This window comes from Bactrocera neohumeralis, chromosome 5 (assembly GCF_024586455.1).
Source record: "Bactrocera neohumeralis isolate Rockhampton chromosome 5, APGP_CSIRO_Bneo_wtdbg2-racon-allhic-juicebox.fasta_v2, whole genome shotgun sequence".
NCBI classification, from domain to species: domain Eukaryota; kingdom Metazoa; phylum Arthropoda; class Insecta; order Diptera; family Tephritidae; genus Bactrocera; species Bactrocera neohumeralis.
The window spans coordinates 37657734-37684151 of record NC_065922.1 but is presented as its reverse complement, the minus strand read 5'-3'; the positions used below and the strand labels follow the sequence as shown (position 1 = coordinate 37684151).

The window sequence follows — 26418 nt, the reverse complement described above, 5'->3', positions numbered from 1 at the left end:
CACTTATCTTACTTACATATATACGCACATATTATAAAAACTCCTACTGACAGTGGGAAAATAGATGAAATCGGATGATAACCCCGCTCACTCCCCATATAACAGTACTGTTAAAAACTACTAAGAGCATTAAATTTTACCCCCAAGACGGTATGATAGGGCTTTGGTGGAAGCTTTTTCATTTTTAGGTGAAAAAACTTAAATCGAGACAGACATTCATTCCCACGTTTTTAAATTCTACTTGATTTTTTCACTTTCCTATGTAAAAATCAAGAATCAACCAAAACTGTTCAAGCCTCTGAATACCGAATAATTCAGAGTCTATAATGGACTTTTTACCCAATGTGTGAGATATATAATTGAAATAATCCTTTTCTGATAGTAATAGGTTTGTGTGCTACAAATTGGTTGAATCGGGTTAATACCTTCTTAAGCCCCCATACATCTAACATAAAGATTTTGGAACTTCCGGATGACTTAATCGGGTGAAAACTCGCTTTTTACCCTTAATAACTAACAAGCCTTATGTAGCTGAAAGTATTACCTTGGCTTTAATGCCTGCAAGTTGCAAGACTAAGAAATGTTCGATTATAACTGAACATAGCCCTTCCTTACTTATTAAATATAATACTATAGTAAAGCTTTATCTGGTCCCTTAGTTTTTGAGATATCAAATTTTGCACATGTCCTTTTCTTCCCAGAGAGGAGCTCATTTGTCGGAATCGTCGATATCAGATCACTATAGCATATTCATATCTGCCTTACAAATTGATTGACCAAAATCTAGATAAATATCTTCAAAAAAAAGTTCGTTTTTCCTTATAAAGTATCTAGAATCTGGCTAGAACAATCTTGCAAAATACTTTTCGTGGGATGTAAGCCCCGGGCAAGGGCGCTTTCAGAAAAATGTCAGCGAAAGGGAGTAATAAAACACTCAAATGATTTTGAATTATGGAAAAATATTTTATTTTCATTACATACTTATCAATATATATATATGCACTTAAATTAGAAAAAAAAAACATTCATTGATTACAAGATTTTTAAAAGCATTTATTTTCTTATCTCTCTGTACTACTAGTGTTTAAAAGCTAAGCGTACTCTAAGTAATAAAACCTTAATTGACTTAACTAATGAAAGTGTAGAAATGTAAGTAGCGGGACTTTCACTAAAAACTAGTTTTTTTGGATATGTATATTATAGAAAGTAGTAGAATATGTGTGATTAAGAATTAAACTAAATGCACAAACACATACAATCACATGCTTAAGTATATACACTCAACCGAACGTCGTACTTTAAGCAAATAAACTTACTGGGCGTTGATTCAATATATTTTCAAAAATAAAAACAAAACGAAAAGCAATCACAATTTTGAAACCACAACATTCAACCTTCCATTGTAGTTTTGGCCTTCTTGCCGAGCATGCGCCGCACAACCGACTCCAAGACCCAGAGCAGTAAAGCTAAAACGGTTAGCAAATTGAGTACGTGTATGGTGGTTGTGTAACTGGTCGCATCTGTAATTACGCCTGGAAAGAGATAAGTCAAATATTGCGTTTAATAAGATGTGATGTGGAACAAAGGAGGGACATGTGTAGAAGTTCACCCAAGTCGGGAAAGTTCTATAATCGCCGTTCAGCCAGAAACGAATATTTTACATATGGCTCAAGCAGCTCACGACTTCTGGTCTAAGACTAAGTATCTTTTGAGTAGCCAAAAAACGTCAGTTTGAAAGCCGAGCTGTGCGCTGGCTTTGGGACTAGGCACGTAAAAGACGCCGCCATTTAACAGTCAAAAACAGCCTCCCATTTGACGACGACCATGGCAAACGCATTGAGGATTACGATTTAAGGGCATGCACCTAGAATGCCCGGTATCTTAATTGGGAAGGTGCCGCTGCCCAGCTGGTTGATGTCCTCGTTAGAGTAAAGGCTGACATTACCGCCGTCTAAGAAATACCATGGACGGGACAAATACTGAGTGGAGTAGGTCCTTGTGGCATTTACTACAGTGGCAAATTCGTGATGGGAGAAAGACTCCGTCGCCGAGTATTGTCTTTCACTGCAGTTAATGAACGTCTAGACACAATCCGCCTGAAAGCGAAGTTCTTCAGCATCCTTCTATGAGCGCTTGGAGCGCACCTATGAGATCTGCCCCCGCCACGATGTCAAAGTCGTGCTTGGGGACTCCGAATGCCACCAACCAGATCGATCAGGTTGTATTAGACGGAGAACACGTCTCCAGTGTTTCAGACGTGCGTACGCTCCGACGTCCTAACATCGACTCGGACCACTATCTTGTTGGAGCCAATATACACACCCGGCTCTGTGTAGCAAAAAACACACGTCAACAAACACAAGAAAGGTTCGACGTCGAAAAGTTGCAATCACAACAGGCAGCAGAACGATTTTCTACCCGCCTTGTACTCCTGCTCTCTGAGAGCACTCGTCAATAACTCGGCATAAGAGTACTGTGTGAACGGCATTTCAAGCTCCTTACGTACAGCTGCAACCGAAACCATTGGTTTTCGGAAAATGCAAAAGAACAGCTGGTACGATGAGGAGATAATCCTTTATATTGCAGGCTGACCAATGTGAGTAGACATAATATTATAATTTTAATGGACTTAGTTAAATCATTTTGGCCGTCGGAGTTCACAGAAATGAGATCTGTTTAAAAATTTCGTGTATGAACAAGAAATTGTGAGACAATTTAGATCTTATTAAGAAGGTATCAGCACAGGTGTGCTGATTCAACACAGTAACAATAAAATAATTCAAATAGAAAATTGATATTTCACACTTACCTAGTACAGGGCCTGCGGCCAAGGAGAATAAAGTATTGAAAACCAGTTGCAAACCAGATGCAGCCGGCAAACGCTTCAATGGCACATACGAGGGAATGATGAGCGGCGAGAAGATTGTGCGGAAAGCTTTGCCAAAGCCAATGAGTACAAAAAATACCAAAATAACGTAATACGAGCTCGACAATGCGACAAACATACGACCGATGGCGATGGCAATAATGCCGAAGGCAAACAATACACGATTATCTAGTTTGACCTTTTCGACTGCGAATGGCGCCAAGAAGCGCACACAAATATCCATGCCACCCAGCACAGACATGGCCAGCGATATCTGTTTGTTATCGAAACCGTATTCATTCAAAATAAACGGTGTAAGTACGGAGAAATTCATTTCAGCAAACATCATAATGGTCATACCCAAAACCAAATTGACAAAGGTGAAATCGCGCAACAAATCCAAGTCGAAAAAGATCACCACTTTTTGCAGAAAATTCATTTTACTTTTTGCCAATTCTTTTGCCTCCTCTTCCGCCATTAGACGTTCCTGCTCACGTTTCAATTCCTCATCGGAAATCTTTTGCATGAGCGCCTTCTCCTCAGCGCATGTGCAGTGAAACTCCTCCGACTTCGAATAGACACTAGTCTTGCTTGTGTAACGTTCATATTCTTCGTGCATACGATTAAAGTAATTGGGTTTGCTCAACTGTGATTCGTCATGGTGGTCCGGATCAGTCGTATGCGCTTTGATCGAAGCTTGTCGCATAACTTTCTTACGCAGACGTGTTGGACTCATTTCCGCAGCAAGCGATAACTTCGAGCCGTACCAACCGTCATTGGCGGCCGCCATCATCGGTGTACCGGGTTCGGTAATTTCATAACCAGGTGTTTCCAAATCATCCTCATTGAAGAGATATTGCGATGAGAAGATGCTACGCTTCGGTTGTCTCTTATATAGACAATATTTGCATTTATATTCGTCTTCTTCGCTTTCGGGTGTTAACGGTTTGTTAGCGTCATTCGCATTTTCCTCCACGGTGGATTTCGGTTTCTTCGTATGCCACAAAACTGGCTGATATGTCAATGCACAAACGAAGCCGTTCAGCGCGATCGCGGCGAATATCAATATTGTACCCTGTGCGCCATAGAGCACCAACAACATAGTGGAAATATGTGGAAAAATGATGGGTCCCAAGCCAGTTATGGTCCAAGTAAAGCCGGTAGCACGTCGCCGGCGATTCTTAAAGTATGTATTCACCGCTAACGATGTGGAGACCATGTTGAGGCCTAAGCCGCAACCTTTGATTGTAGAAAATTGTAAAAAAATTTAGAAAATTGTTTAAGTTGGTATGTCAAAGTGTGGTCTACTTACCATAAAGCATCGACAGACAAAATATATATTGCCAAAATGTTGTAGCCCAAGCAGTTAGTAAAATACCGCTAAACGCCAATAAATTTCCGGTGATTGCCACTTGCCGGAATGTGAAGCGACGAAACATGGCGCCATTGACAATACCTTGAATGTTGGAGCGGTTAAGTAATTGAGGTTATGCAATTGATTTCTCCACTTACCCACTATGGATGACAGACTCATTACATCATTAATAATTGTTGTTGTTTCCTTTGCTGTGAAACCCAAATCGACCATGCGCTGCCGATAGATCAAACCAAACTGTTGCATGGGCGGAAAAAGTGAGAACTATACAAGGAGTATATAAAGTTTTATTATTAATAATTCGAGTGTGCGTTTAAGTTCATAAATTTTGTGGTGCTTACGTTACTGAGACCAGCTGCAATGCAGACTACCCAACCCCAGCCGCCATCGGGCGCCACGAAATTTGGACCCAAATCGCTCTTGTCGCGTCGTTTGGGCTTCTTCGGCGCTGTAGTCGCATTGTAAACCGTTATGTTGTTCTTCTCAGCGAGTGTAGCTTTTTCAATAGCCATATTTGTATGTGTATGTTTGCCTTAATTTTTAATAATTCTCTGTAATTTCTTTGGCTTTTAAACTTTTTTTTAATCACGTCAATCACGTCAGCGAGCGGAAGTCTGCAACAATGTGTCGAATTAGTATATATACATATGTATACATATGTACATACACGGAGTGATAAAATGTTTCGTTCATTGACTTCTTAATTACTCCGTAATTATGCACAACATTTGATAGATTTCAAACAGCTGACTTGCTGGCACGCGAATTTAAATGTTTACATACATACATACTTGGAAAACAGCACTATGTACGATTAATTACATCTCCTTGGCACAACCAACACCTTTTTTTTCGACCGTAAAAAAAAACTTCAAACCCGAAACCGTAACCAAAACCGAAATCTGAAAGATTTCTTACAAAAAATTTGACCATTCAGTTTGTATGGCAGCTACATATGTATCGGGTGATTTTTTAAGAGCTTGATAACTTTTTTTTAAAAAAAACGCATAAAAAAAAGTTTGTATAGCCCGAATTTCTTCGGAAATGTTGTCTTCCAAAGCTGGAATAGTTGCTGGCTTATTTCTGTAGACTTTAGACTTGACGTAGCCCCACAAAAAATAGTCTAAAGGCGTTAAATCGCATGATCTTGGTGGCCAACTTACGGGTCCATTTCTTGAGATGAATTGTTCTCCGAAGTTTTCCCTCAAAATGGCCATAGAATCGCGAGCTGTGTGGCATGTAGCGCCATCTTGTTGAAACCACATGTCAACCAAGTTCAGTTCTTCCATTTTTGGCAACAAAAAGTTTGTTAGCATCGAACGATAGCGATGGCAATTCACCGTAACGTTGCGTCCAACAGCATCTTTTACGGTCAATGATTCCACCAGCGTACAAACCACACCAAACAGTGCTTTTTCGGGATGCAAGTTCTTGAACGGCTTCTGGTTGCTCTTCACCCCAAATGCGGCAATTTTGCTTATTTACGTAGCCATTCAACCAGAAATGAGCCTCATCGCTGAACAAAATTTGTCGATAAAAAAGCGGATTTTCTGCCCACTTTTCTAGGGCCCATTCACTGAAAATTCGACGTTGTGGCAGATCGTTCGGCTTCAGTTCTTGCACGAGCTGTATTTTATACGGTTTTACACCAAGATCTTTGCGTAAAATCTTCCATGTGGTCGAATAACACAAACCCAATTGCTGCGAACGGCGACGAATCGACATTTCACGGTCTTCAGCCACACTCTCAGAAACAGACGCAATATTCTCTTCTGTACGCACTGTACGCATTCGTGTGGTTGGTTTAATAAAGTAAACTGAGTGCGAAACTTGGTCACAATCGCATTAATTGTTTGCTCACTTGGTCGATTATGTAGACCATAAATCGGACGTAAAGCGCAACACATTTGGAACCGAACACTGATTTTGGTAATAAAATTCAATGATTTGCAAGCGTTGCTCGTTAGTAAGTCTATTCATGATGAAATGTCAAAATACTGAGTCTTTCTCTTTGACACCATTTGAAATCCCCGTGATCTGTCAAATTTGCATGAAAATCCTAACCTCAAAAAAATCACCCGATACATATATGCTACAAATCTTCAGAGATCGATATCATGTCAAATGGAAAAGTTTTCGATTAAACTTAATTAATCCGAGTTTTCGGTTTCTATGGCAGATATATGCTATAGTGGATCGATATCGGCCATTTGTACAAATAAATAGCTTCTTGGTGAGAAAAGTACGGGTGCAAAACTTCAGATCGATATCTCAAAAACTGAGGTACTAGTGCGTAAATATAAAGACATATAGACAGCCTTCTACTTTAAAGATTGCCTGCCATTTCCTTTGGTGTAGTACAAACATCGTCTTAAACTTAATGTAACTTGTTCGGTTCGGTTCGAAAAAAATGTGTTTATTTTTTAGAGGTATGAACGGTCATTTTTTCAGAAATTTTTTAGAAAAACTGATTGTGCCTTTAAGTATATTGTTGAAACTGACTTCGTTGAACAAATGTCTGAATGTCTGTCGGCATATACTATACGAACCTGAACTCAAAAACTTCATCCAAATCCCCATTTATATATTGAAAATATTTTCATACATATTTCATATTAAAAATTTTTGGACCCCATACGAAGGTGCCCATTGTGCAAAGTACCTATAGCGTCCATATTCGTGCGGTTTGCTAATAGATTTTCAATTTTGCAAACATGCGTTAGCAAGCTACTGTCTTGTGCGTCTTTTTCAATAAAAGCCATTAACTTGAAACAAACAATAATAACTTATACATCAATATGAAGAAAACCTTCGCCGAATGTGATCGTATTGTGGTGGAAGTTTATGGTGGACTCTAGCTCAGCGACGGTGCAAAAATTTGACGATTGCACGATTTAAAAGTGGTGACTTTGGCTTAGAAGACGAAGATGTTCTAAAGTAATTGAATATAAGGAACTGGAAGCATGTGGAGACACCTCGGAAAAAATTATGCGTAAAACTTCTTCACATAGCCAAATCACGCCGAGGTAATGCTCTATATGTGGTGTGATCAGCAGGGCGTGCTGTATTAAGAGCTTAAAAATCGGTGTAAAACCATTAAGGAGTTACAAGGGTTTACGGGTTTCATAAATCGATTTTTTTATTGTCTCTTCTACTACACCTCTAGAACATTTTCTTAAATTTTCAAGTCGATCCGAATAATAGTTTCGGAGATACAGCCTTGAGAACTTGTGCGATCTAGACTAGCTACGCTAAGTGCGCTGTTTTTAAACGCGTTTTGGTCGAAACTGTGTTTTGAAGTCGGTTGGCAAGATTTCTCGAGAACTACTTAACCGATCTTCATAAAATTTTATACAAATCTTTGAGATACAATTCTTAAAGACTAGGACGAAAGATTTTTTTTCGATTACAACTATTTGAAAAAAAATGTCGATAGATTTTCACTGAAATTTTAATTTTTTTGTAAAAAAGTCTGCCAAAAATCCAATTTTCAGTTTGATTCAGTTTGTTTTTTTTTCCTTCGTCCACGTTCTAAGTTAAGGTTTTAATTAAAACACATATATTTAGTTTAAAATATTCTTTTCCAAAAATTTCAGAATTTCTTTGTTAATTGTGTATATTTGTAACAATAAAAAATTCTTATAAAATATTTCATTTTTTATATAAGGAAAAATTTGTTGAGAAAAGGCTGCTTTTACACGAGAAAACCCATGTAACCCCTTAATGGGCAACGATACCGACAACCGTTCATCAAACTGAAGCGAGTAGTTGCCGGAAAGGTTCGGAAATTGCGATTAGACACGAGTTTTCCATCATGACAACACCCAGTCTTATGTTCCAATACCGGTTAAAAACTATTTGAAAAACAAAGCCGACCTTGTTCCCCCTGACTACTATTTGTTCCGTACGATGCAGAACACTACCACTGGAATACGTTTCACAGCAGCACAGAAAATCAAAAAATACTTTGATTTATTCTTGACGCAGGTCTTTTGGGTTGGAATTCACAAATTACCGGAAATATTGTGAACTTTTGCTATAGTTTAGATGGGCAATCATTTGTGTAATAAAGGTTTTTTAAATAAATTTTTGAGAAATATGTAAGATCGCAAGAATAAAGTATGGCAGACTATATAATGATATTTATGATGCGAATTCTTCGGAAGCTCTCTGACGGTGTATGTTTTATACAACTTCTCTTTGTTTAATATTAATAACGATAACCCAATTTGTTGTGAAATTACTTCATACAACGAATTCCTAGAAATATACCTAGGTACATATGTATGTATGTATGTATGTACAAGTGTGTATAGTAAAAAAATGTTACTATATGTATATGTACATACATATGCCTTTATGCACAATCGACCGACAAAAGTTGGTTATCTCTTCGTTGTCAGTTGACGATGAGTAAACAAAGCACTTTTAATAAATATTTTTAATTTGTTTTAAATATATTTTTATACGCTTGTGCTAAGTATAAAATTAATTATACTTTAATTAAGAAGAAATACGCTCGTCATGCTACGGTAGGCACTTTTCACATATCGTACATAGAAATGAGTACGCTTTGAGATAGCCGCATCGGCGTATGCAAATTATGAACATATACTCGTAAATGTTAAAATTTCTGTGTAACTATGCGAATGCGAATGTGTGCGTGATCGCCAGTCGAGTAGCTATTTACATATTTCGGCTCGTTTTTGCTTCTGTTGCTAATGTCCGCCGGCAAATAAAAGATAAATTCAAAAATAAGTAAGCGAATAAAAGAAATTGTCGTCGCTGTCTGGCCTTTTGGCCAACGGAGTAAGTCAGCGAGTGCGGCAAGTGGCTAGTGTCAAAAGAAGTTGCAAATACACGCACGCATGTGTATAAGTATGTGCATACTGACAACGTCTGCGGAATGCGTGCTTGGGCACCTATTTTTAAACTTCAAATAACAAAATAGTCAGTCAGTCAGTGAGTTGAAAGGCGCAAAACACTTCGCGTCACGTCGCGTGCGTCAAAAAATTGACAATGAATCAGCGAAAATAAAGATACAAATACTCTTTCTTCTATTATTGAGTGTGTGTATTAAGGTGAGCCAAAAAAAAGCCAAAAGAAAAACCAAAAAAAAAAGCCAAAAAAAGCCAAAAGAAAAGCCAAAAAAACAAGCCAAAACAAAATGTTCCAGTGCCGGTGAAACAAAGATGTGTCGAGAATATTGCTGCCGCTAGCGCATCAATTGAGGAAGACCCAAATCGCCCTCTCACACGTCGTTCTCAAGCGTAGAACATCTCTGTGACGTCATTGTGGCGAATTTTTGCATAAAGATCTTGGCCTACATCCCAACAAGAGCAAATTGACCCAAGAACTGAAGCTGCTTCACCACCAGAATCGTCGTATGTTCGTGAATTGGGCTGAGCTACAACTTGAAAATGATCCGGAATTTCACTGGAAAATCATCTTCAGCGATGAGGCTAATTTTTGGCTGAATGGCTTCGTCAATAGGCAAAATATGCATTATTGGTCATGCTGCAATCCGCAAGTACTCCATGAGTCACCATTGCATCCCGAAAAAATTAGGGTTTGGTGCGCTTTATGGGCCGGCGGCGTCATTGGTCAATGATAACCGAATATTTTTAGCCCGAATTGGATGATATGGACAATATGTGGATCCAACAGAATGGCAAAACAAGCCGCAGAGCGAATGTCACAATCGATTTATTGAAAACCAAGTTTGGTGAATGTGTTGTCTCACAGAATGGGCCAGTCAATTGGCCGCCACGGTCGTGCGATTTGACGCCGTTAGACTATTTCCTATGGGGCTTCGTCAAGTATATGGTATATGCCAACCAGCCAGCGACGATTGATGAACTTCGCACGAATACTGAACTTGAAAGTGCAGCAGCATAGGCCGATTTATGCTTGAAACCGTCGAAAATTGGGTTCAGCGGCTGGACCTCAGCAAGCGTGCCCGTGGAGTCTATGCAAAATAAATCGAGTTTCGAACATAATGGCATTGAAAGTTCCTTCACAAGATTAAAGAATTTCATTGGTATCCCAAACCGTTTTTTAGCGCTTATCTTATTGGAAATCCTGTAATTTAGATTATTTTCCCTTTTCAAAGTTTTGAAATATATGAATTTTTGAGTTAGAAAAATATCTTTTTATTAAATTTTATGCGCTTCTGCGCTCCAATAACCCGTATTGTAAAATGTTTATCTACAAGCGATTCAAAAATTTTGATATTTTTAATGAAAATAAACATAGATTTAAGGCTCTTGGGTCTATGTATGCGAATAAGAATCACTTCGCCATATTAGCACCTAGCAGGTTACTGAAAATGATCAGTGAAAACAAATTTGTGTACTCGTACGCGTCATTTATGCAGGAAGCACCGAATGCTCATTGACACTTTTTATAACCTGAACAGGGTATATTGAGTTTGTCACAAAGTTTGCAACACCCAGAAGGAAGCGTCGGAGACCCTATAAAGTATATACATATATAAATGATCAGTATGTTGAGCTGAGTTGATTTAGCCATGTCCCTCTGTCTGTCTGTCCGTCCGTCCGTCTGTCTGTATATATACCAACTAGTCCCTCAGTTTTTAAGATATCCTTTTGAAATTTTGCAAATGTCATTTTCTCTTCAAGAAGCTGCGCATTTGTCGGAACCGCCGATATCGGACCACTATAACATATAGCTGCCATATAAAATGAACCATCGGAATCAAGTTCTTATATGGAAAACTTTCACATTTGACAATGTACCTTCACAAAAGTTGGCACAGGTTATTTTTTAGGGCAACAATGTAATCTCCGAAAAAATTGTTCAGATCGGCTCACTATAGCATATAGCTGCCATACAAACCGAACGATCGGAATCAAGAGCTCGTATGGAAAACTTTCGCATTTGATGTGGTATCTTCACGAAATTTGACATGGATTACAGCTTAAGGTAATAATATAATCTTCGAAAAAATTGTTCAGATCGGATTACTATAGCACATAGCTTCCATATAAACTGATTTCTTGTTATAATTAAGCTTAAAATTTTTTTTGGAGTAATATCTTATTCTCCGCATATAAGTTCATTTTAATCCATGAATACGATGGGATAGTTTTTGGCTCACCCTAGTGTATATGCATGTGTGTATTGCATGTTTATGTTTTTATGCATTGTTATTGTTTTTTTTTTTAATGTTTATTATTATTACTTTTACGTTTTGGGAGAGCAATATTTTCGTTTGGATATTGGAGACGAATGGCTGGAGGAAGGGAGCTCACTTGTTCGTCTATTATTTCTATGTATGCATGTGTGCGTGTGTATGTTTGCCAGTACTTATACAAACTATACGTGACATAAATTTATTTCGCTCAAAAGGTTGTTGAGTGTAGTTTCTATTACAAAAACAGTAACAACAAAAACAATAATAAACAGTTCAAAACAAGTTGTGTACAAATAATGTTTTGTATGTTAAATTAACGCTAGAGATACATTTCAATTAAAGGTGTGCACATACATGGCGATACTTGTACACGTACTACCTATGTATGTAGATAAGTACATACATATGTATATTATGTATTCTTAATGGACTGAAGACGCGACAATGCTGACAATAACAAATAATATTGAGATGTGAACAAAAGCATTCTTTAAATTGAAAGAAAGCAGTATAGCGTATACAAAATAAAAACACAAAAAAAAAATAAAAAAAGTAAGAAAAAGCTTTAACTTTGGTTGCATCGAAGCAATAATACCCTTCGCAAGCGCATATTTTTAGCATAAAAGGATATAAAAATATCTTTATCTGGACTTTGATCGGTCAATTTGTATGACGACTGTATGCTATAGTGAGCTGATCTCAACAATTTCTCCTGAGGTTGTAGCGTTGCGAGGGACAGGGCTTCAAGCCAAATTTCGTGAAGATATCTAGTGAAATAAAACAGTTTCCAAAACAAGGTTTTTATTTCGGCCGTTTAGTTTATATTGCAGCTATATGCTATGGTGATCCGGTGTTTACGCCGAGATCTTAAATTGAAAGCGAACAAAATACAGTTTGTGGAAGAACTGAAGCCGCTCGATCTGCCCAAGTGACATCGCTTCGCTCTATATGATCTTGAAAAGTTCAAAGAAGATCCGACATTTTCCAGCTGAATGGGCATGTAAACAACCAAAATTGCCGTATTTGGGACAGAGGGCAACCTGAAGAGATTCAAGAGCTGACATTTCATCCAGAAAAAAACAACGGTTTGGTGTGGTTTGTGGGCCGGTGGAAACATCGGTCCATATTTCTTCAAAAATGATGTCGGTAAGAACGTAACCGTCAACTGCGTCCGTTATTACACCAAGATAACCGACTTTTTAATGCCTGAAATCGATGAAGCTCGTGACTCGGTGACATTTGGTTTCAACAAGACGACGCCATTTCCCACATATCAGAACAATCAATGGATTTATTGAGAAAACAATTTGGTGAGCAGAAAAATCACGTTTTGGGCCGGTCGATTGGCCACCAAGATCGTGTGATATCACATCGTTAGACTTTTTCTTTGCGGGATATGTAAAGTTTAAAGTCTATGCGGACAATTCCGCTTCGATTCAAGCGTTGGAGCAAAACATCACGTGTATCATTCGCCAGTTACAAATCGAAGTGCTCGAACGAGTCAATGAAAATTGGTCCCAACGAAAGGACCATCTGAGACGTAAACGCGGCCAACATTTGAAAGAGATAATCTTCAAAAAAGAAACGCTAAAAAAAGGATCTTCCGAATGATAATAAACATTCCCCAATAAATTTGAAGTTTCTGTTTTTATTCTATAAAAAAATAGAGAATCTCGAAATGGATCGCTCTTTACATACAGACGGACAGACAAATTAATATGGCTAGATTGACTCAGCTTATCATGCTAATTATTTATATCCGACGTTTCCTTCTAGGTACCTGTATTACCAACATCGTTGCAACACCTTGTTCAGGGTATAAAAAATACACACAATAAAATATAAAAAAAATATATGTATTATAGAAAATAAGAATTAATAAATCCAACACAGCTGGTGTGAACACACGCTTCAAGCGCACTACTTAGAACAACATGCAGAGCGGTGGACACCAAACAACACGCCGCACCAACCGCTGCAATCATTTTGATCGTCAACAAGATTCATCGATTGTTTGATATTCAAGGAGTGCCACAAATGCCTACAGAACTTGTATGTGCGTGTGTATGTGCAAGCATATTCACAAAGCTATAAATATGCAAATATGCACGTACATGCATATGCATACATATGTGTGTGTATGTTATATGCAGCAGTTTGGCGTTGAGTTGAAAATTCCAGCGTGGAAATTATGAATCAGGTGGAGCAGAGGGGGCAGATACGAAAATGACATAAAATTATGCGCTGACACTCGTGCGATCGTCACATTATGGTGTATCCCCTTAGAATCAATGATATCGATCGCAGCAGAAGGAAGTCGAGTTAAAGACAGACAACATACACACACACATACATGTACATGCAGATGTGCGTAAGAAACTGTGGCCGTGGTTGCGTGGGTTGTCACTCCATTTATTTACTTATTATTTTTATTTCTTGTGCCAACATGCAGACATGCGTTCCATGCAAACGCTGGACTGATGAATGATTTGGCGTGGAAATTGAATGAAATGCAGAGGAGGTGCATGCCGGCGACTCCGTGAGTGTTGCCAACACCTTAAAAATCGGCGATAATAAAAATAGATTGATCGCTAATAGCCATAAACGCTTGACTATGCCTATGCGTCTGCGTACATGCAAACATACAGTCACGTCCATATGCAGTTTGGTAAATGACAATAGCAAGACGCACCCACGAGAGGCGTTTACGACCTAATGGAGTATAAAATAATGGATCGGACATGCTAATTGCTGTAATAAAATCACGTAGAGGCTATAAATAAAACTGTTTGCGTGCAGTTTTGTCTGTCTTGGCGAGCTGCGGTTGAAGTCCATGTAGATATGCGTATGAATATATGATAAGCGCTTATCATCTTATAGCGCTTACTTCCTGATATTTAATTATAATGTGTTTTAAAAATTTTTATTGAATAGATAATCTACAATTTTTAGATAACTTTTTGATATGAAGTAATGATCGATATTTTTTGCGGCTGATCGTAATCGCCCACCAGACCCCAGCAAGAGATGCAAATTATTAAAATATTATATATATATGTATGTAAGTGGAACTGGTAGAGATGACTGGAGTTACTGTCTTTATCTCAATATTCTTTGATTCAATGGAATACGCGATCCATATTTGAACGCACCTGGCACCAGTAGAACTTTTTCGATTTTCACCCTAACGATTTGGATCAAACACGGTAAGGATAACGTAATCATGAATATCAGTTAATAAAACATTTCTAAGGTCGGTAAATATTCTTGAATTAAATATTTTGCCAGACAAATTACAGTTAAGAAAGTTTTAAATAATGTTAGTTTCACATCGGCTAGGTCCTCAGCTAGATTGTCAAGCAAATCTTGTGCAACCGTTACTCGTCGTCGTTTTTGTACTGAGTCGATCCATAAAAGATGTTGAGATCGTCTGTTTTCTCTCTGATGCCAACACGACGATTTTCAAGAATTTTTAAGGGATTACATGGGTTTACGGGTTTCAAAAATCGATTTCTTTTTTGTTGTATTATTAAATTCTACAACACCTCTAGAACTTTGTCTTAAATTTTCAAGTTGGTTCGAGGAATAGCTTCGAAGATACAGCCTTGAGAACTTGTGCGCTTGAGGCTAGCTAGGCTAAATGCGCCGTCCTTAAACGCGTTATTTTCGAAACTGTGTTTTTTTTGTCGGTTGGCAAGATTTCTCGAGAACTACTCAACAGGTCTTCATAAAATTTTACACAGGCCTTTGAGTTACAATTCTTAAAGACTTGGACGATGGATTTTTTTTTAGATTACAACTATGTGAAAAAAATGTCGCGAAATTTTCATTTTTTTTGTAGAAATGTCTGCTAAAAATCCAATTTTCAGTTTTCTTTTCCTTCGTCCAAGTTCTATGTTAAGGTTTTAAATAAAACATGTATTTTTTTACTTTAAATGGTACTGTAAGCAGTTATCCAGCTAAGGCGGGCGCATATTTTCCGTTCATGATAAAGTAGACTGCCCAAAACACTTTTCACAATTGTATAGTCGTGATTCCATTAGAAACATAAAATTGACATATGGGGAGCAAACTTCACAAAAACAAAGAAAGTACTTTTGCCAAACTAGGAAAAAAATGACCGACCAGTCCGGGTCAAATTTGATCAGATGGTATTTTGAAGTTATAAACAGTTCCATCAATATCATTGCGAAGAAAGTAAAGTTCTTTCTTGACGTACAAAAAATTATGATTTGTAAGACTAACTAAGTATATCCGATTCGGAAGACCTTGGGATGTTCAATGAAAAGATTATGGAAACGATTTATGTAACTACTTCAATTGGGTCTGATATGAAACTTTCTGAGATGTTCGAGAGAAATATTCTGTAAAGAAAATATCGTTCGTAATGGCAACAACATAAGGTGAAGTAGTATACTACTTGATCTGTATGAAGAACAGAAGAGACTTCTTCTACAGTAAAAATAACGGCAGAAAACTTGGATCATTTGGTGTTTCGCAAATTAATACTAAATTGGTACAAAAGCAACAAAAAACTGTATATAGAACTTCCTATAACATCATGAGGCTAGCAACTCGCCTGAGTATATTTTAGTATGACTCGTTCTGTATTGGCCGATCGCTACGCCATTTAACAAGCTCGCTAATTTTTCATTTCTTTTTTTTTTATTTTGGTTCTCCCATCCGGCCGCCGGCACATTAACCTAATACCAGCATGATAAACTATTTTATTAATCTCTTGGCGATGTGTGACAGCCTTTTGCTGCACTCGACTGCACATGTTATCATATACTCAAGTATTTATGAAGAGCCTATCATTAATTTTAAGAATTTATTTACACACTTAATTGCACCATCAAGGACATACATTATCACGGTGCTAACGAGACCCTCTTCAACGCGGACACTGACGAGGTGATTCTAGTAGTGGCTGGATAAGAGTTGAACATTAACTCTATATATAATATACATATATACCCCTCACAAGATATACTATATAAAGTTTTCCATGCAGCTTGTATCACACAGAAAGAAACTTCGAAAACCCTATAAAATGTATCTTTATATAAATGATCAGCATGGCGAGCTGAGTCGATTTAGCCGTGTTTGTCTGTCTGTATAGATAGATAGTAAAAATTAAGTTTTTGCACTGCGACCTACGGTTTATTGTGCCCTTCCCTATATAACATATGGTCATCAAGGTCCAGCATACTGAACAATTCCAAGAGGCTGCTTGGTGCGGCTGAGGTGATGTGATCCTTTTCTACGAAGATGGAACCTATGGCCATTAACCTGCTTCTGCAAATTACTGGACAATCCAGAATCTGGTGTTCTGAGGTTTCCTGTTCCATGTCGCAGAACCGGCAGTTTGCGCAAGAGACTATGCCCATTTTGGAGAAGTGCTTTCTGAGCCTGCAGTGCCCTGTATAGGACGCGACAATGAGGCGGAATTTGTCTCGGGGGAAGTTGATTATGTCCTTAAACCTTGTGAGGTTGTACCCTTCTAGAAGCAGCTCGGCATGACGCATTCTTGCTGACGGTGCTGTTCTCTTCCACTCTCTCCTCCGTGCGGAGTAGCTCCTGGATGCTGCCGTAGACCGAGCTAGTTCGTTGGCCAGCTCATTAGTCTGTATATACTCGCCCTCAATGTGAAGGGTATTAAAGCTTCGGTGCAAACGAAGTTAATCTTTTTTTCTTGTTATATACACAGACGCTGATAATTTCCTGCTAAAATTACGGCAAGGTCTAACCAGTTATTAAATGCAAATATAATTATTTGACGTGTTTAATGACGCAACACGAGTTCCATGTACCAATTAATTACCCAAGCACCGATATATGTATACATATGTGCGAGAACATACTTGGAAGCTGCGTAAGCCTATATCTATGTGCTATATAACTTGATTTAAATGTTTTTCGCCGTAAAATTCCGCGTTTTCTTGCAAAAGTGCGAAAGCTAAGAAGCCGTTAACACTGTCGCGAGCAGAGGCGGCTGCAATATATTTTTTTAACGCAGTCGCGTGTAAAAAATTACTAACTTAAATATTTATTTAGCAAGGGAAAAATACATATATACCTGTACATGCACACAAACATATGTATGTATATTCAGTGTGAGCACACATAGAGCAGCATTTGCCCGCCAGCGTCCCGCGTATCCAACTCACCACAACTAATACCGAATGCGGCGATTCGTAGGTGCATGGAGCAGTAAACTCGTTTCGCAGTCAGCCGAGGGGACGTCAGCACCCAAAGTGCAACGACAACAACAGCGCGCGACTGCTTGGAAGCCGTTGCCAGCCCAGTTTGCGCTGCATTTAGTTACCGCCTGGCCGTGCGCTCGTTTAATGCGAATTGTGGCGATTCGTTGGCAGGATTTTAGCCATGCGTGTGCTTTGTATGCATTTTGCGTGAGCGTCAGCCAATCCCCAGTCATATTTGTTGCCGTCAATGCTTGACCGACAAACATGCAAACACATGTTTTTCACTTTGCTGGTTGCAGCAGGTGGTGAAGTGTGACGTTGCGGCGGCGGTGGTGCGGCAGACAATGTCGAAGGCAGCCCAGCAAGCGGTCTCATGTGTCGCGTGCATTCGTGGCCCGAAATATACTGGCGCGCAATAAAATCAAATCAAATGCAAATAAAATGCAACAACATGACCAGCTTGTCAATAAAGCGGCGGCAACAAAAACAATAATGCGTTAATGCCACAATGCAACCGTGCAGTTCGGAGCAGCGACAAGTCTAGTCGGCTGCCAGTGTGCCATTGTATTCGTGTGTGCATTGAAAATTTGCACTTCGGCAACGCAAAGCGTGCCAAGCAGGCGTGAATGCGCGGTGACAGTGTGACGATGTTGTCTTATGAGTGGGTTAAGCGTAGATAGAAGCATAAAATTCTGGTACTTAGATATTTAAATCCAGTGTGTACTGAAGTTTGAATTGAAATTTGGAAGGTTGAAAGCTTTGAAGATCGGAAAGCTTTTTGGAACTATTGTGCTGGTACAAAATAAAAAAATTACTGTGACAGCTTAATTGGTTTATCTATTAAACTTTTAGAAGAAGCATTGGAGATGTCACTTCCCTAAAAAGCAAAAGCTCCGTTTAAAAGTTGAGTGAGAAATTCAAGAGAGTAGTCAATTTGGATACATTTACTTCCCCAAAAGTTATTTTAAACGTAGTAAACGCCTCTCAGGGTGAGAAGATCTTTTGAACAAAAATCAAAATTTAAAAGAAGCTTTTTTTTGATTAATTTCGTTACAGATGCGACTTGCCTAAAATCTTGTTATAAGCAGAATAAAAGCTCTGTTTAAGGGCAGAAGAAGCTTTTAATTAAATATGAAATTAGCAGAAGTCACTTTGGTTTATTTTCTTGTGGACACGACTTCCCTAAAAATTTGTTTTATTATAGTAAAAGCAGTGCTTTAGGGCGGAAAAATCTATCAGGAAAATTTAGTATTTTCAGAAGAGTCACCTTTGTTAAATTTCACAACATGTGCGACTTTTCTAAAAGCCTGATATAAGCGTACTAAAAGCACCACCAAGGTGGAAAAAGCTTTCAGTTAGAAAAAAAACTCATAAGGTTTTTGGAATAATTGCAATATAGTAAGGATTTTTTTAAAACCTTATTATAAACTTAATAAAAGTTTAGTTTTAGGGTGGAAAAAGCTCCTAATAAAAAAATCTCAGAAGAGCTTTTGGATTAATTTTGGTCTTTCATTGCAGAGTGCAAAAAGCTTTTAATAAAAAATAAAAACCTCAGAAGAGTGTTTTGGATCTATTCCGCAAAAGAAGAAAATATCCTAAAATCTTGTTGTAAACGTAGTAAAAGCTTCTTGGTGAAGAAAACCTTTAATAAAAAATATAAGTCTGAGAAAGATTTTACTATTAGTAGAACTTTTCAAAAAGCTCATTCTAAACTTAGTAAAAGCTTCGTTGCAGTGTGGAAAAAGCTTTAAATGACAAATAAAAAATTTAGAAATATTTTCTTTGGTTAATTTTGATTTAAATTCGATTTCGATTTCATGGTGCCGAAAGCTTTTTGTTAAGTCTCACAATTTTCTCACCACTTTGAGAGAAAAAAATATATATATTATATGAAAAAAATAATAGTTACTCTCTCAAAAATAACGTCAAAGTTTCCAGTTATGAAAAAAATAAATTTTTTACGTGTTAAATATTGAATTCAAAAATCAACCTGTTTTTTGCAAAAAACAACCCACTGTGCGCTAAGCCATTCCACGCAGCTAATGAAGTGCACTTTAAGGCCTTTGTAATTTTGTTAAGAATTTGCGACTTGAGTGACTACAAGTTTGTAAGAATTCAGCAAAAAAAACAAACCGAATTGCAGACAACTTTGAGCAAAACGCGAAATATACATACATATGTATATATGCGTATGTATGGCTGAATATAAAACCGCTTATCTGCACGAATTTATGTGGATATTTGATGACCGCACGAACGTGCCTCCAATGGCGTCCAAACACCGCAACAGCGCCGGTTGCACCGCAAATCATTGCTGATAATGCCAGCCAACACACACACACACTCATGCACATAAACGCTGGCAATGCGCATGCTTCATTGTTGTAAGTAAATATGCTTAGAAGAGGCGTGCGCGTGTAATTAACTACTTTGATGGATCATTTGAATGACTTCTGGCCAACTTGTATGTTTTTGTTGTTTTTTGTGTTTGTGTACTTTGCATATTGTAGCAAAAAAACGGCAAACAACGCGGCAATCGACAATTAGCGCTCCAGCCAAGGCAATTGTCCATATGGACGCCGGCTTGAATGACTTAATGCGGTGTTGAAGCTTGATCGTCGCCGCTGGAATTCGAGTGATTCAAAGTTCGTGTTTGGCGCGAGTTCGAGCTAATTACAGCCACACACCGGTCCGTTGGCATTAGTGATTTCTGCTCAGTAAAAATTGAGAGCCGCGCTTTGCTTTTGCATGTTTGTGTGTGTAGAAGGTGACTAGGTAAGTAACTGGTTGGTAAAAAATATTCGCAAGTCATGACAGTCAAGCATTTTTATGCTATTATTTTTATTGTTTTTTTATTTATTTTAACCAAAATGAGATATATGTGTACTTATGTATACATATGTATATATATATGTTTGTATATAAGCGGGTTTTATCAATTAAGCGAACATATGTATAACAGCCTATTGTAACTTAATTGTGAAAATTATAGTAACGCTAATTAAGTTATATAATCATATGCATGTAAACGGGTGCTCTTAAATAAATATGCTCAATGCTTAATGACTGTGCGTTTATTTATTGCCGATAATGATCAATAGAATATTGCAAACGCAAATTTTTTTTATATTTTTCGCAGTAATTATTATCCAAATGCAAATATTTGACCGCATTATGGAAGTTAGATTCTTAAATTTTTTCTCTAATACAAAAAAAAAACGGCTGTGAAAATTTTGTGGTTATAAAAATATGTGGATATGTAGGGCGAATGATGAGACCTTCAGCACTGTGGTTTCCGATGTATTTATACAAATGGACAGAAGTTAAAGGGGTACAATATTCAAGGGGAAAAAAATTTGTACAGTCTATAGATTTCGGAAGGGTAGAGTATCGGGTTAGTCAAAATAAATAAAAAAGACTTTATGAAGAATTTAAAAATTATATTAGGTTGTCAAAAAAGTCTTGCGGTATTTTCGCTAGTTGGCGCTGAAAGCGCGTAGTTCTAGTTTTATTCGCCGCATCGGGTCATGCTATACCTTTTTGGAAAGCTCATTTCACGCGCTAACACGAGTTTGATTGATTGTCGTTTCTTTTAAGTCGTTCGTGAGTTATAGCGTCGCAAACATGGAGCAAAATAAAGAGAAAATACGACATATTTTACAGTACTACTACGATAAAGGCAAAAATGCATCTCAAGCCGCCAATAAAATTTGTGCAGTTTATGGACCCGATACAGTTTCCATTTCCACCGCACAACGATGGTTTCAACGTTTTCGTTCTGGTGTAGAGGTGGTCGAAGATGCGCCACGCTCCGGAAGGCCTGTCGTCGAAAATTGCGATAAAATCGCTGAATTGGTCGAAAGAGACCGGCATAGTAGCAGCCGTAGCATCGGTCAAGAGCTGGGCATAAGTCATCAAGAATTCATTTCAATTTCAAAAAAGAAAAAAATAATTCAATAAAAATACCGCAAGACTTTTTTGACAACCCATTATTTGATTTAAAACGATTATGATTCTCACGATGCTTGAAATTCGTAGGGCAAGTGTTTGAGAGATGGCAAGAGAGCTCGACATCTCTCGCGAGTCCATTCGAATGATTTTGGTAAATATTTTGGGTATGAAACGCGCTCATGCTCGACTCTTACCGATAAAGCTGAGTTTTTCAAAAAGAGTACCCTAAACAAGACTCATTGGACATGCTTAATCATGCGAATTCCGATCCCACATTCATGTAGAGCATTAAAACTACCGAAGAGATATGGATTTATGAGTTGGACAAACAAGTCAATAATCATCGAAATGGAGAGAAGACACGAGCCCACAACCAAAAAAAACACGCCAAAACTGCTCAACACTCAATGTAATGCTCATTGCTATTTTCGATATTGGTCGTTTGGTGCATCATAAATTTGATGCGGAGAGACAGGAGTTCTATTCGACCGTGCTGAGGCGTTTGCGTGAGAACATCCGTTGAAAACGTCCGGAATTGGAGAACAATTCATGGATTTTACACGTTGAAAATGTACCAGCGCATCGAGCCACGATTGTGAACGAATTTAATGTCAAAAACGCAATAAATGCCACCGATCAACCACCGTATTTACCAGATTTGGCACCGTGTGATTTTTTCTTGTTACCCAAACTGAAATCGCCGCTTCGTTTTCAGTCGATCGGAAAGATAAAACAAAATTCGCTGAAGAAGCTGAAGGCCATCCCAAAAAGTTTTTATGAAAAGTGCTTCGATGATTGGAAAAATCGTTGGCATAAGTGTATCACATCTGATGGGGATTACTTTGAAGGCGACAAAATAAATATTGATGAATAAATAATTTGGCGTTTTATTTATAATTTCCGGGTGCGTTTTTGTCACAATATACATATGCAAGAAATAGCTCTAGAGCTTTCACTAATGAGGTTGAGTCAGCGAAGGATTTTGAAAGAATTTAAATTTTTTTTGCTTGAAGTACACTTCAGATTCCTAAGACATTAGACATATTAAATTTTTAGAATAGTGGTAATGCTTTCTGCAATCTGCTTTACTGTCGAAGCTTTTGGTTAGCCAGCCTTAGCACGGTGGTAGCAATTTTTTTATTTTTTTTTTTTTATTAACTTTGTAAATTTTTATTTTATAAACAATTTACTACTAAGTTTTTTGTGAAAAATGTAAAACTAAGTTTACAAGTCAGCCATTTTTTTTGAAATATTTATATACGACTAAACACAAACTCAAAATTCTAATTTAGTTTAAAATCCTGTTTTTAGAAATCACTTTCGCTCATCAAAGGCCTTTTGGAATAGTGGATTCCGAAGCTTAAGGCAATAGCCTCCATTCTGTATCAAATATCAATTTAAAATTTTTATTTTCATAAACATTTTAAACAAATCCTCAAAGAAAAAAGTTCGATTCGTTTTCCTCGAAAATTGTCTGATTAAAGCCATTTTTGAGTGGCTCTTAAGCTCACCCGTATCTGAAAGCGTTGCAATATACATCAAGCTTAAACAGACCTGGTTTTATGGGTAATGTTATAGGCATAGATTCTTGTCTATAGTTTGAATTTTAAACAAGCCTGGGTATATAAGGTATTTAACCCAACGAACTTTCGAAATAAACGTATGTAAATCAATACAATCTAATATCTCAATGAGAGAACATCAGTCTCGAACCAAATCTGAAAATATTTTGGGAATAGTTTGTCAAATGATGAAATTAATTCTGCATTCCCAAATACATCGTCTATTCGAAGAACCAGGTATTTGTTAGCTAGCTGTTTGACGCCATGACTTTTCATATTGAAAAGTTATTGAAAAGTTTCTAATCCATTTATCTGAGACAATTAACATCATTTAGTAGCTCACTGGACTTTTGTCTTTCCGTAGTGAATTCTTAGAAGGGTACAGAGAGAGGTTGACGAGTTTTGTATGACTTCTTAAGTAAATGTAACACAAGTGGATGTTTTACCTTTTGAAGACTCCATATATGTAACTATGGCATGTAGTGTTTGAGTTTTCAATGAAAGATGCAACTTGCAAGAATCAAAGCCAGGAAAATACCTTAAAAAGCAAAATATCAACCAGAGGATCGGAAGCCAGGCAGTTTTATATATACATATACTATATATAACTCATACACTGACCGACATAATCGATAAAAGGTTAGTTAGAAAAACCAAAATTATAATACTTATGTAATTAGTATATGGGAGTTGGGGGTAGTATCGACCCGTGTTTATCTGTTCAAATTTTATCCATTTTAGGCGCAAATATACACTGTTATCAGTAAAAAACGTTCTATAAAGTCACCCGAAAGTTCGAAAATTTTTATATTTAGTATATTTGGCCTCAGGGAAGTATTGACCCGACTTAACCCATTTTTGAAACACAGAGGTAGGATTATCAGAAAAGGTTTCTCACTAAATTTCAAATGTATAAACCATAGACCGTTATATTCTCGGTCAAAATTTAGCTATAGATACTGGGTTCCACATATTCGGTACCTAGGGGCTTGAACGGTTCAAGATATCTCAATTTTTACTAAAGTTACAGCTTGCACGGACGAACGGACAGACAGACAGACAGTGATCAATTATATACTAATACATATGTAAGTATGTAACCCTATATCACCGTTAGGTGAACAAAACTATTAACAACGTGTTGCCAGAGTATAAAAATGAACTATATAAATGTACCGCTCCGCTTGTTTTCGATATGTAACACTTAAATAAATATGTACATTTGGACAAAAAATAACAATAATAACAACAAGGCTGCATCAATTAATATGAAAATAAGAGAGTAAGCACTGAGAGTTGCCATTGAGGGGAATTTGCTTGCTCAGAGACGAATACAAAAGGAATAGAGAAAAAATAAAGGCAGATAAGAAACAGTCCAGACGCCAAGGCTATACTCATACATATGTATATGATTGCACTTATGGGTGTATGTACATATATGTGTTTGCAAAGCAGTTAATTGGCTTTTGAAGATTGTAAATAAAGAACAGTCATAAGCAACAGCAATAATAACACAGAAAGTGCTTAGTATCAATTGAAAATTATTAACAATTACGCAATGTATACTGACATTTCATTTAACTCTCACACTGAGCAACAACAAAGCCGCGAACAACTGCAATTGCAATTAATTTACCATGACAATAAATAACTTCAAATGACTACGAAGCGTTGCAACACATATGGCGCAGCGACTGAGACAGCAGGCTGGTCGAATGGTGGGAAATTATGCAACTCGCGGATGCACAACGGCCTGAGAAGAGTGCTTAATTTAATTAAAAGGCTTTAATACACACCTTTTCATTAAATATTTGAATATAGAAATTAATTTTATTACGCAAATATGTTAGAGTAATATGAAGTCTACTTAAGTAAACGGAAATATATTTAAGAGAAACGCCTACATAACGAAATTGTCACGTTGTTCCTTCTATTCGTCAGTCTCCAGATTCCTCGGATTGAGGATTATTAGGGAATTTATTTTACATTCATTGCAACCATGCCAGAACATGACTTATTCGACTCAGTTCGTTCGTGATCATTTAGAAATAACTGTATGCTTTAAAGGGTTTCCGACACTTTCTAGCACTGAAGCTCCAAAGCTAGGAAAAGTATTTCTATTTGTGACAGACTGGGTCTTAATCTAATACACAAGCTTACATTCCAGTATTATAGAGGTTAGTTAAGATAAGAAAATCGATACTAGTTCATAATCAAAAATTTCCAATTGAAATTGAAGCAGTCAGAAAAGCTTCAGACTTATAACACTTATTGGGAAAGTTCAGTCAACAGAGTGAGTATTCTTAAGTGAAATCTATATTTTCCAATAAAAAAACGGAGGAACTAAACGAAATAGAGAAAAGGGCAAACAGATCGATATCTCAAAAAATAAGGGGCTAGCTCGCATATATGTATGTACATATTTGGGTTGCTCTAGAAAGTTAACAAAGATTTATTGTTCCTTTAGGTTCTAGCTCAGACATTTGGTAATATCTGAAGATTTGAAATCAGATTTTAATTCAAAGTGAGCGGATCGAAAAATAACAATTTTGAAAGAAAATCGACCACAATGTCCTTTACTAGATTGATATAGACTCCCCTGACCTTTTTTATAAGAAACTGCTCGACCAGTGATTTTACTATGGAAAACACTTATGTTAGGTTAGGTCACTTGGACAACTTATAGTCCATTGTGCTATCCAGAACTCCGATAAGATTTAGTATAAAGGCCGACATAAAGCGACGAAGTGCTCTTAGTCATCACAAATATGTTGAGGTGGTTAATATCAATTTCGACCATTGGTTAAACAGAATATTTAAAGTTAAACCGATATAAAAATATTATATTTTCGAATGTTTACTAACAACTGTCATTTCGTAGGACATTAACACGTAAAAAATACCAGTTATTGTGGAGCAAAACACGCTTGAATAATATAGTATGTACACTTACAAGACGGTTGTATTTGCGATGCTATTTTTACAATGGATAAGATTAACGAACAAAGAATTTGTCTAAATCATAGTAAATAGTCGAAGTCATTGCGACTGTTGGAAAGGCTTACGCTGATCCAGTTTTGTCAAAAACACAAGCCTATGAGTGGTACCAAGCCTTCAAAGATGGTCGATGGATCGTTGAACATATGTCTCGCTCTGGACGACCTTCGACCTCTTTAACAGATGAAAATATTGAAAAAGGTAAGGATATGGTGCCTGAAAATCGTCAGACAAGTGTTAGAGAGATGGAAAGAGAGCTCGATATCTCTCGCTAGTCCGTTCGAATGATTTTGGTGGATATTTTG

General features: G+C 37.3%; 2 protein-coding genes across 4 annotated transcripts in view; both read right to left on the bottom strand.

The window, feature by feature from the left end:
- Positions 1-26418, bottom strand: part of LOC126759644 (uncharacterized) — a 174295-nt gene that overhangs the window by 9642 nt on the left and 138235 nt on the right. The window lies entirely within an intron of this gene.
- Positions 1033-26418, bottom strand: part of LOC126759641 (monocarboxylate transporter 9) — a 40400-nt gene continuing 15014 nt past the window's right edge. For all 3 annotated transcript variants that reach the window (XM_050474594.1, XM_050474592.1, XM_050474593.1), the window contains exons 2-6: positions 4583-4855; positions 4379-4505; positions 4179-4322; positions 2810-4105; positions 1033-1532 (exon numbers count right to left, since the gene is read on the bottom strand). In XM_050474594.1, coding sequence (XP_050330551.1) covers positions 1390-1532; positions 2810-4105; positions 4179-4322; positions 4379-4505; positions 4583-4753 — 1881 coding nt within the window. In that variant the 5' untranslated portion in view covers positions 4754-4855 and the 3' untranslated portion in view covers positions 1033-1389. The remainder of the gene's footprint in view (positions 1533-2809; positions 4106-4178; positions 4323-4378; positions 4506-4582; positions 4856-26418) is intronic.